Source organism: Lithobates pipiens, unplaced genomic scaffold, assembly GCF_037356315.1.
Source record: "Lithobates pipiens isolate NorthernLeopardFrog02 unplaced genomic scaffold, aLitPip1_a1.2 Scaffold_18, whole genome shotgun sequence".
In the NCBI taxonomy this organism is placed as follows: Eukaryota; Metazoa; Chordata; class Amphibia; order Anura; family Ranidae; genus Lithobates; species Lithobates pipiens.
The window spans coordinates 508,746,546-508,759,147 of NW_027507758.1; the positions used below are offsets into that span (position 1 = coordinate 508,746,546).

At 41.5% G+C, this 12,602-nt stretch overlaps 1 protein-coding gene across 2 annotated transcripts in view; it reads left to right on the forward strand.

The window, feature by feature from the left end:
* The window catches only part of SNTG2 (syntrophin gamma 2), a 787,936-nt gene extending 781,710 nt beyond the window's left edge, over positions 1-6,226 (forward strand). For both annotated transcript variants that reach the window (XM_077488701.1, XM_077488702.1), the window contains exon 17: positions 5,376-6,226. In XM_077488701.1, the coding sequence (XP_077344827.1) occupies positions 5,376-5,507 (132 nt within the window). In that variant the 3' untranslated portion in view covers positions 5,508-6,226. The remainder of the gene's footprint in view (positions 1-5,375) is intronic.
* The last annotated feature ends 6,376 nt before the right edge of the window (positions 6,227-12,602 follow it).

Sequence of the window (12,602 nt, forward strand, 5' to 3'; positions counted from 1 at the left end):
CATAAGGCAGTTATAAGAGGGGTACTAATAGGGATTGGCGCAGGGAAAAAGAGAGAGAGGGAGAGGAGGAAAACCCTATTATATGAGGAAATTCAGAGATTGGAACAGATGGGGAGACCATGGGGGCTTCGGGACACCCAAGATTTAATAACTAAAAAGCGAGAGCTAGATGAGTGCTTGGAGCAGGATAGAAGAACGGCCTACCATATTCTGGGAAGAGAAAGGTACCAATGGGGGAATAAATCAGGTAAATGGTTGGCGAGGAGAGTGAAGGAAAAGAAAAATATAACTTTTATCCCAAAAGTAAGAAACGCTGAGGGGGACATACAAAATATGCCAGATGATATTATGAATACATTTTTTTCATATTATAGGGGCCTTTATAACATCGGGCGACAGGATAAGGTAGAGAATCGAGTAGGGGAGGAAATAAAAGATTATTTAAATCAGATAGATATCCCCAGGGCCAAGCAAATAGAAATGGATGCACTAGAAGCCCCAATATCAAGAGGGGAAGTTGAGAGGGCGATTAAAAATACAGCTAAGGGAGGCTGCCCGGGGCCCGATGGTTTCCCGATCTCATACTATAAGCAATTCCAAAAACAGCTAGTCCCAAAACTATGCGATTATTTTAACGCAGTAGGGAAGGGCAGAGAATTCCGCGAGGAAACACTTTTGACGCATGTGGTCCTGATCCTCAAAGAGGGAAAGGACCCAACGGCAGTGGAGAGCTATAGGCCAATTTCCTTGCTAAACTCAGACATCAAACTGTTTGCAAAAATTATTGCTGAAAGATTAGGACCGCACGTGTCGGAGTGGATCCTGCGGGATCAGGTTGGATTTATTGAAGGGAGGGAGGGTCGGGATAACACACTAAAGACCATCATGTTATGCCAAGAAGCGGTAAGACGGGGGGCCCCCACGGTACTCATGTCAATAGATGCGGAAAAGGCATTTGACAGAGTGGGGTGGGGGTTCCTGTTTGAAGTGCTGGAAAGGTATGGATTAGGGGAGAGGATAAGGGGCTGGATAGAAGCCCTATACACCCACCCGAAAGCAAAAATAAGAATAAACGGAGCCCTGTCTCGCCCCCTTGAGTTGTTCAATGGGACAAGACAGGGCTGCCCGCTATCCCCATTATTATTTATATTGTCGCTTGAACCCCTGCTGATGGCCATTAGAAAAAATCGGAACATTCATGGGATATTGGCGGCCGAGAGGGAGTTCAAGGTCGCTGCGTTTGCGGACGATCTTTTGCTCTATGTTTCTAACCCTGGGGCTTCTATACCAGCAATAATGGAAGAATTATTAAAATATGGGAAGGTCTCTAATTTCAAGGTTAATATATCTAAATCGGAAATTTTGAATTTAAATACGCCAATAATAGAGCAAAACATCCTCCAATCTAAATTTCCCTTTAGATGGTGTGGGAGGGAATTGGCCTATTTGGGAATAAGGTTGACAGCAAAGATGAGTGATCTGTTTGAGGCCAACTATATGCCCATACTAAATAAAATTAAACAACATTTGGAAAGGTGTCAATATAAAGCTCTATCATGGACAGGTAGAATAAACGTAGTCAAAATGTTTATTTTACCAATCTTCACCTATACGTGCCAAATGATCCCAATAGTGTTACCACAGGCTTATTTAAATAAACTAAAAACTTTGATTAATAGGTTTATATGGAAAAAAAAAGCAGCGAGGGTGGCACTGAACACCCTGATAAGAAGTAAAGACAGGGGAGGGTTGGCAATGCCGGATTTTAAAAAGTATTTTAAAATGAGGCCATAGCAATTTCACGAATCCCGGATTGGATACACAATAAAAAGGGAAAGGATTGGGTTGAATTAGAAATTAAGTTAAGCAGTAGGGAATTAGGGGAAATAGTATGGATACCTGCAAAACATAGAGAATTAGGCCATAGCACAAACACACTGACAAAAAATTTACTTCAGATATGGGACACAATAAATAAGAGACATAACTGGGGACATAACTCACCACTAATGCCACTATTGGACACTAAATTTTTTATCCCAGGGCAAGAGGAATACTTATATTATAGTAGATGGGTTAAGAAAAATAACATTAAATTACAGGAGGTGATGGAAGGAAATAGGATGTGCACATACGAGGAAATTATAGGGAAATGGGGTCACAAACCATTAGATAAATGGAGATATCATCAATTATATTATTTTATTCACTCTCTACCACAGCCACTACGGGGTAAGGAACAACTTAGACCACTGGAGAAGCTATTAGTGAACCGTCAGTGCCTCGAAAAAAGGATCTCAAAACTTTATAAAATCCTAATAGAAAGAATAGAGCAAAATTACCCCCCCTGTCTAGAAAAATGGGAAAGTGAAATCGGGTCCTTAAGTAACGATTATCATAGAAATAAGATAATTAGACGTACCTACTCGGTTGCCGTAGACTCACAAACACGAGAGATGTCATACAAACTTTTTACAAGATGGTACATAACCCCACAACAAGGAAACAAAATATGTAGTGCGACCCCCCGGGCATGCTGGAGAGGCTGCTTGGGGGAGGGCTCATTTGCTCATATATGGTGGCTTTGCCCCAAGATACAGACATTCTGGGGTAAAGTAATTGAAACTATTTTTGAAATAACTGGGGAAAGGATCAGGAGGGATCCATGGGTATGTTTATTTCATGATATAGAAAAAGGGGAGAGGGAGTATGGGAATTCCTTGATCCCCTGTTTATTAAATGCTGCTAAAGCACTGATACCGCTAAGATGGAAAAGATCGGATCCCCCCTCAATGAGGGAATGGGCAGAAAGACTAGAAAGGATACGAATTATTGAAGAGTCAATGTATAAACTGGATAATATGGAGGAGAGGTACCAGAATAAATGGCATCTCTGGGTATTATTTGGTAAAACTGAAAATTATTTGAAGATGGTGGAAGGTTAATCAAAAGCAATCCCATGGAGTAGGATCGAGTGAGAGAGGGGAGGGGGGGGGCGGAGGGAGGGTAAAGGAGGATAACCTTTATAAGCACTGATGCTGTATGTATTATTATGTGGAATGGTTTATATATGTTTTATAGCTGTTTGTAAATTTTGGATAACTTCAAAAATAAAGAATTAAAAAAAAAAAGTAGATGCAATGTTAATTAGCAGACTCTGAGACTTCTATAGGCAGATAGCTATACAGGTGAAAGCCTCCAGCCGGACACCCCTTCGGTATAGGTAGGACCGGTGTCTCCTATAGCAACAATCTTGTAGCTGTTACTAATGGTAAAGGTATTCAACTATATCAGCAAAAACAGTTCTCTTTACCCCACACTCACTCACTATGGCTCTTCACTCAACGAGCTCCCAGTCTCTCTCACTAGACTTCAGATTCAATTGCCACTGGATCCCCTGAGCACTGTAACATGCTGTATCTTCCTCAAGTGTCACCCCCGCTTAACTTCTGGGTCCCTGGCTTGACACTCACAGATACTCCTTAAGCTTCACCCCTGTGGACAGGTTAGGTCCCTGGCTTGGCACTCCACAAGTGTCACACCTGCTGTCCCGCTGGGTCCCTGACTTGACACTTGCTGATGCTTTCCCACTTCTTTGCTGTCCCCAGTTGGCAAGAAGTCTGCTCTGGTACTGGCCTCAGCTCACTCACTGTAGTGTCCAATAGGAAGATAGATGGTCCCTTTGTGGGGACAGCTTCCCCTCTACCTCTGACCATGATGGGTTCCCCCGGCAAGTGGAACCATTACTTCTGGTTAGACTTCAAGCCTGCAGTCCCAACCATGCACTACTCCTGGATAGGCTCTCAGCTAGCCTAGCAGCCAGCCTCAGGTTTCTGGCCTAGCAGCCTGTAGCAATACGATACATGTCCACCCAAACAGCCATCCAGGTGGCACAGAATCCTGATCACCTGCTCCCCCCAAATAAATAGGTTCTCCCAGCAGGCCAAGGGACTCAAGAATATCCCTGCCCATTGTTTGAGACACCCCATTCATTCCTAATCTGTCCTTGCAACGTCCTTGTCTTATCTAATGACACCAGATACCCGGCCATCTAGTACCAAAATTAGGGTGAAATCAATTGACCTCCTAACACTTAGCCAACTATCACTTGGCAAATAGATTTAATAGCAACCCCGCCTAAACATCAGGGTTCTACACATAGTTACTAGTTAATCCTGTTAATCCTGAGGAAGGGATGATAGTGTAGGAAATGTTTAAGCTCCTACCAAGCTTATTTGTTTCACAATCTGTAACCAAATGAAGACATTTCCCTTCGCTTCAGGTCCTAAAGACCCAACAGAATGTAGGAGGAACTCTTTCTAAAGTGAGGGAAATGTCCTCTTAGACAGCTGCCACCAAAATATGTCTCCATTTCAAAATGTCTTCTTTTTTCAAAATCTGGTGACGATTCTACATTGTAAAATGGTTACCAGAACAAATAGAAAGGTAAAATCTCCCCACCACGGCCAGCAATAAAAACCTATCTTCAGTGCTAACTCCTCACTACTCTATTCATAACTAAAACAAAAAAGTTTAGCCTTGAAATATATCTTAACCCAAGAAAAAAAATCTACTATATTGCAGCTCACCAGTTTTTGGATGTACTGGGTGCCTTATGCCGCGTACACACGAGAGGACTTATGTCCGACAGACCTCCAAAGGAGTTCCACCGGAGTTCCGACGGAGTTCTGGCGGAGTTCTGGCGGACTTTTCGACCGAACGGACTTGGACACACACCATCACACCAAACTCCGACGGAGTCGAACGTGATGACGTACGACTGGATTCGAATAAGGAAGTTCATAGCCAGTAGCCAATAGCTGCCCTAGCGTCGGTTTTAGTCCGTCGGAGTAACATACACACGAGCGGATTTTTCGAAGGGGACCGGGTCCGGCGGAGTTCCGTCGGGAAAATTTGAAGCATGCTTCATTTCTAAAGTCCGTCAGACTTTGGCGAATCAAAAGTCCGTTGCAGCCCACACACGATCGAATAGTCTGACGGACTCAGTCCGTCGGAGTTTGGATGTTGAAAAGTCCGCTCGTGTGTACGGGGCATTAGTTTTCATTTTTTTCAGGTTAAGAACATTAATAGCCAGTATAGAAAATACTTGTTGATCTCACCAAAATGCAGTGCCTATGGCACTTCCTTTGAGCAGAACGAAAAACACCAACAGGATTACCAGGTGAAAATAATGGGAAAAAGTCTTACAATAGAAAACATATGAAGACATTACATCTCAGGACTGGTAAACTAGAATATATTAAACTTTTGGATTTAGACATGCATTACTTACACTTTAAATTGCCTAATATAACTTGACATTATCTTGCCTTCTCTTACTAGGTTATTAACCTCTGGCTTCTCTTTCCCTACAGGAACTTGAATTTCAGGATCTTACGGGTGTTTTACACTGTATTCATTCTTTCATTGCTGCTAAGGTTGCATCTATGGACCCCATGTTCATAAACAGCCAAAGTGCTGCAAGAAAATACATCTACAACACGTAGATCGAATTAACACAATGTTCAGAAGAAAGTTATTTTGCTATGGGATTTATTTCACGCACAATCCATTTTATTGACAAAAACTTTCGGAATACAGCTCATTATATTTCCCCCCAAGTCCGTCTGTACATTTCTCTCATGTTTGTTTTATGTAAATGTGTATCATGAAACAGTTAAAAGCACATTTTTATCTACTTCTAATTTAAAAATGATGACGAAATAGCACTTTAAGATACTATCCCAGGTTTTTGAACAGTATTTAGGAACTGTACGTTTACAATGCTAAAGAGATTTAATGATAGGGTCATGCTGTATATACGTATGGATAGCATGCTAATTATATTTTAGATTTTTTAAGTTATTTAGGGATTTCACTGCTACAATCAGCAGTGAGCAGCTTCAATGTAATATTTTGTTAATAGAATTTATGATTTTACCTACATGTATTTATGAAGTAAAATACAGATGGTCCAGGCATTTATGTATTTTGATAAGATATTGCATATTGTATATTTAATTGGTGTGTTAAAAAGCTCATGGAAAATGCTAATTCTTTTAAAGATTTACTTTCAAGAATATGCTGTCCTTTTCTTTGTTCTTTGTGACAAGTTAAGAGATGACTGTTGTAGAAGAATCGGTTGTATTATGAAATTTGCACTGGGTATATGCTTTGCATAGCATAATAATTGTTTTTAAAATATAACACTGCAATAATTCTGTAACATTCTATGGTTCATTCTTACAAAAGTTAAATTTTTCTTGGGAACTACAGAGGAAAAAAAATCATTCTGCTCAACTTCCTTGCTCTGTTTTTAAAGCAAAAACGTTTATCCTGTATATATTTGCAGTACATCTCTGCAATACAACAATGCTTCACTTTGTTTTATCCCTTTAACATACTGCAAGAACAAAAACTACCCATTGATCCTGCTAGAAAGCCAGTGAGGTCCTAACAACTGCTGCACTGAAATCTCAAGCTCTGCCTGCTGGACTACAGAATCTCACCTATCCCTCTTCCCTCTCTGTCCCTTTCCACTTTCATACATTTATCTCTTTCTTGGTAAAACAATTATACTGCCTTTATTCCCAAGAGTCTGCCAGAAAATGTATGTAGTGAAAGGGCTCTTGGGAATTGTGGTTCTGGGGGTGTGCAACGTCACAAGGAACTGAGCTCCCTGCAGCTTCCCCTGTATGACATTTACAAGCATGGTGATGGCACCACAAGAATAAAAGTTGTTTCTCCCCACAGCAACAAAGCAGAAGAAAACATAAATGCTGGCACATGCCCTACAAGGGAGTCATGTCATTACAAAACTGATAACTGTAAAAGAGTCTCATTTAGATGTACTTTTCTGTATAATATTTGCATTTTCAATAATGTCAAATGCAAAATCCATAAAGTAAGTGAGAAGACCTCATAGCCGAGAAAGAGCCCATAAATGTTTTTTTTTTTTTAATATAATAGAAATGTTTTATTTTATTTCAGAAACATTTCATCATTTAACATCAATCCCATCATTAATCACATTATATATCTTTTATATCTGTTGATATATATATCTATATAGATATATAGATATCTAGATATATAGAACTTGATATCTGCTGGTCTCCCGGCGATCATATCGTTGAACCGCAGAACGGGAAGTGCCTATTTAACAAGGCATTTCCCAGTTCTGCCTTGTGTCATGACAGAGATCACTGCTCCCTTGTCATCGGGAGCAGTGATCGCTGTCATTTGAGTTGAAACCCACCCCCCCACAGTTAGAATCACTTCCTAGGACACACAAACCCTTCATCGCCCCCTAGGGGTTAACTCCTTCCCTGCCAGGGTAATTTACACAGTAATCAGTGCATTTTTATAGCACGGATCGCTGTATAAATGACAATGGTCCCAAAATAGTGTCAAACGTGTCCGATGTGTCTGGCATAATGTTGCAGTCCCGATAAAAAATGCAGCTTGCCGCCATTACTAATAAAAAAAATTCTAAAAATGCAATAAAACTATCCCCTATTTTGTAGACGCTATAACTTTTGCTCAAACCAATCAATATACGCTTATTGCAGAGTTTTTTTTTACCAAAAATATGTAGAAGAATACATATCGGCCTAAACTAAGGAAAAAAATATTTTTTAACATATTTTTGAGGGATATTTATTATAGTGAAAAATAATGCATTTTTTTTCAAAATTGTGGCACTTTTTTGTTTATAGCACAAAAAATAAAAACTGCAGAGGTGATCAAATACCACCAAAAGAAAGCTCTATTTGTTAGAAAAAACAACAGCAATGTTGTTTGGGTGCAACATCGCACGACCGCGCAATTCTCAGTTAAACGACGAAGTGCTGAATTGCAAAAAGTGTTTTGGTCAGGAAGGGGGTAAAATCCTCTGGGGCTGAAGCGGTTAATATTACACCAGAGACCTAACCATCTAATCTGGAACAACCCAACTAAATCATTATATTGATTCTTATTTACCAGGTGTTATGAAAGAAAGAAAACTGAATTAGGAATTACCATCATATTTAAAGGAAAAAAAAAGAAAACACGATCAGTAATATAATCGTGCAACCATCACTAAGCACCTAATAAAAAAAAAAAAAAGTGAATTATGAATTACCGGCATGAAAAGAGAAACACATAATCAATAATATAATAGTGCCATCATCACTAAATACCTATTCCTCAAAAAAATGTCATTAAAAAAATAACCATTTCCCAACCATTTCCCAAAAAAAGGAGGGAGGGAGTGGGAAGATGTAAAATAGAATACTTCACAAAGCTTATATGCCCAACACCCCTATACATGCTTTATTGGACCACCAAGGACCTAACCTCTTTGGTCAGGAACAACTCTACCATATCAGTATATTCAATTCTTACTAACCACGTGTTAAGTGCCAAACAAAACAAAAAAACAACAAAGAAAATCACTATCGTGTTTAAGATAACAAGAAAAAAAATAAAACTGAATTTTATTATCCTCGTCCACATTATATTGTGTCTTACTTATGTGTTCTCCCCAACTCTTTAGCCTAAAAATAAAAAGAGAAAAAGTATGTGTTCATGCTAATTGGTTATTCCTATCCCCTCTATTGAAAAACAATCCTCCCATCCAATATCCCTTTTTTCCCCGTCCTAAATAGCCCTAGTGTATCATTTCAATAAAAATAACCCCATTCAGGAGAGAAAAAAAAAAAGGAAATGAAATGCGTTCGCCCTGCCAGATGCACCCAGAGCTAAAATCCTCCAAGAGAACTAAACCAGAACAGAGTGTTTATATATGGTTCTTACGCCTGTTCCACAGATTTCTATGGAAAATAATATAGCCATCCTGCCCAGGTAACTTTAAATTTATCATTTGATCTCCAACCAGGTGTACTGATCTCTCAGCTTCCATTATTCTATCCACCTCCCTTTTCCAATCTCCTAACATAGGGCAGTTTGTTTGTTTCCAGAACTTAGGTATGAGTATTTTTGCAGTGTTCAACAGATATGGTGTAATACTTCTTTTTTAAATTTAATAGTTCATGGCATCCCATGGAAAAGAAAATGTAAGGAAGAAAATTCTATAGGTTTTAACATCAGTTTCTTTATCCAGGGGGCAATTTCCTCCCAAAACAATTTAATCTTGGGGCATGGCAACCATAAGTGGAGAAAAGGGCCCCTTTGTTCACATCCCCTCCAACACCGAACATCTATGCCATAGATGCGTTGGGTACATCTATGGGCCATAATTAAGGTCATATAAATGCCTTAAATTGAGGGTGATATATGTCCCCAAGTAAGGTATACAGTCACAAAGCCATATCAAGGGAAAAGACTGTTTCAGAGAGGTCGCCATCCTCAATGGGTCATGGCTTGGCATCAGTACCAATTTCTCATAGTTTATTTTAAAATTAGATAGAAGGCCAAATCTATGTACTTCAATCATCAATTCAGTTAGAGATTTTTGTGGGTTGGATAGATTGAGTAATAGATCATCTGCATATGCTGAAATCTTATGCTCCATTGCTCCAATCTGGATACCTAATAGCTTCCTGTTTTTCCTAATCATGCAAAGAAATGGTTCCAGCACCATGGTGAACAATAATGGAGACAAAGGACACCCTGCCAGATCCCATTCCATATATTAAAATGATCTGATAATCTACCATTTACTTTGACCCTTGCCCTAGGGTCTGCATACAGCACCAAAACCCATCCCATCATCTTTTCTTCTAGACCTATTTGCTTCAAAACTTCAGTCATAAAGATCCAGTTCACCCTACCAAATGCAGCATCCATTGATAATATCACACTTGGGGTCTTATCCAATCCATTTTGTACCCAGCGTAGTGCATGAATGGCTTGGATAGTATTGTCTCTGGCTTCTTGGCCTTTCATTAAACCCGTTGACCAACCTTACTATATGATTTTGCAATTGAAGGGATAGGATCTTTGCCAACAGTTTAGTATCTGAGCTAAGGAGGGGAATGGGTCTATAATTAGAACAATGTTGAGGATCCTTCCCTGCTTTCGGGGGGACCATCACATATGCCAATAATGCTTCTGGAGGCTATAGGTTACAGACCATAAATACAATTAAAGTATTACAAAGGGGAGACGACAACATTGGCCAGAATTTTTTATAATAGGTGTTTGTAAAGCCATCAGGCCCTGAACTTTTACCCTTTGACAGAGCTCTCACCACAACATTCAACTCCTAAATGGTAATCGACTGCTCCATTTCTTCCAGGGCCTCTGGAGGAAGACCAGGAAGACCAGAGGCTTTTAAATATTCCTGGTCCTACCCACCTGTCCCTCCCCAGCACTCCCCACGGGCATTGGGCCTATATTGTACAGTGATCCATAAATGTGGTGGAAATCAGCGGCTATTGATTGGGTGTTCACTGTCTGCTTATTATGGCCCCTTAAACGCTTGCTGCCCGCCGGCCTGTAATATGACAGCCAGGTGGTGTGGCTCTTCTTCTGGGTAGGCGCCATATGATGTCCGTCCATTTAAACAGGGCATGCGCACGATTGTTTGTGCGGAGCTCTGTACCTTTGGTGGCAGCATTTCATGGAGACACCGCTCGCCCCGAGGTGGGTGAACAGCCATTGGGCTTTGCTGTTTACTACGTGATCGGCCATAATGAAGTCACGGGTGATCACTGATGGTACCGCCTCACTTTGCGCATGCATGTCGGTGGCGGCGTGTTCCCGGAACACTGCTCGTTACTGACGCTGGTAAAAAGCCATTGGCAGGTGGCTGTTTACCACGTGATCGGCTGCGATCCTTTCACAGCCGATCACTAAATGTAAACATAGAGAGGTAACGAGAGCGGGTTCTCCTTGCACACCAATCGTGTGTGAGAAGGAGATTGCGGTAACATCTCGTTACCACTTACAGTGTACACCAATCACACTGATTCCCCCCAATAAAGAGGATGTATGAGTACAAGTACCTGTCACAGTCCATCTGAGTACCCGAGTACCTGTCACCAGCCCATCAGAGTACCCGAGTACCTGTCTGCAGCTTATCAAATTACATGAGTACCTATCTGCAGCCCATGCCTCATAGAATATTCGTTGGGGTGTTTGCTTTCCAAAATAGGGTCATTTTGTAGGTATTTCCACTGTCTTGGTGCTCAAGGACCTTCAAAAGTGTGATAGGTAGGAATGAAATGAGATGTGTAATTTATGCTCCTAGAACTCCTGAAGGTACAACTTCAATGTTGGGCCTCTGTATATGGCCAGGCTGTGTGAAAGTCTCACACATATGGTATCGTTATACTCAGAAGGAGATATAAACTGGGAGGTCTGGTCCCCAAACCAGAGCTACCAGAAACAAAAAGGAGCTGACGGACTATTGCGGTACTTATTAAAGGAAAAATACAATACAAATAAATAAAAATATACAAAATGTTTTATTCGTACAATAAAATCAATTGACAATTCACGAATAGGTACAGGTGGTGACGTATTTCTACTTCTTCAGGAAATACAAACCTCCGAAAAAGGTATAAATATAAACCATAAAACTCATAAATATGCATCCATATACATAACAATGTAAGGGGTAGTGATGGACGAACTTCCGACGGGACGTTTCGCGAACGCGAAACGCGAACGGACACAAACGTTCGCGAAAACGACCGTTCGCCGCGGGCTCCATTGACTTCAATGGGAGGCGAATTTCGCAAACCTTTAGGTCGAATTTGCGGCCACGGGGTAATTATTAGGGGGTAGCACGTAGTCCCACCACCTGGACAATAGCATAATACATGTATGAGGTGAATTTGGGATCGATAACTACAAGCATTTTTTTTTTATTTGGGAAATTGTTCTGACAATTCAGGACTATGGAGCTAATGAAGGCAATGGAGGAGAGGGAAGGTCAGGGACCAGGGTAGGCAAACAAGAGGGTGCAGGAGATACAGAGCACTGACAGCAGCACCGTAATACAGAGCACTGACATCAGCACCGTGACATACAGCGCTGACAGCAGCTCCGTGACATACAGCGCTGACAGCAGCTCCGTGACATACAGCGCTGACAGCAGCTCCGTGACATACAGCGCTGACAGCAGCTCCGTGACATACAGCGCTGACAGCAGCTCCGTGACATACAGCGCTGACAGCAGCACCGTGACATACAGCGCTGACAGCAGCTCCGTGACATACAGCGCTGACAGCAGCTCCGTGACATACAGCGCTGACAGCAGCTCCGTGACATACAGCACTGACAGCAGCTCCGTGACATACAGCGCTGACAGCAGCTCCGTGACATACAGCGCTGACAGCAGCTCCGTGACATACAGCGCTGACAGCAGCTCCGTGACATACAGCACTGACAGCAGCTCCGTGACATACAGCGCTGACAGCAGCTCCGTGACATACAGCGCTGACAGCAGCACCGTGACATACAGCGCTGACAGCAGCTCCGTGACATACAGCGCTGACAGCAGCTCCGTGACATACAGCGCTGACAGCAGCTCCGTGACATACAGCACTGACAGCAGCTCCGTGACATACAGCGCTGACAGCAGCTCCGTGACATACAGCGCTGACAGCAGCACCGTGACATACAGCGCTGACAGCAGCTCCGTGACATAC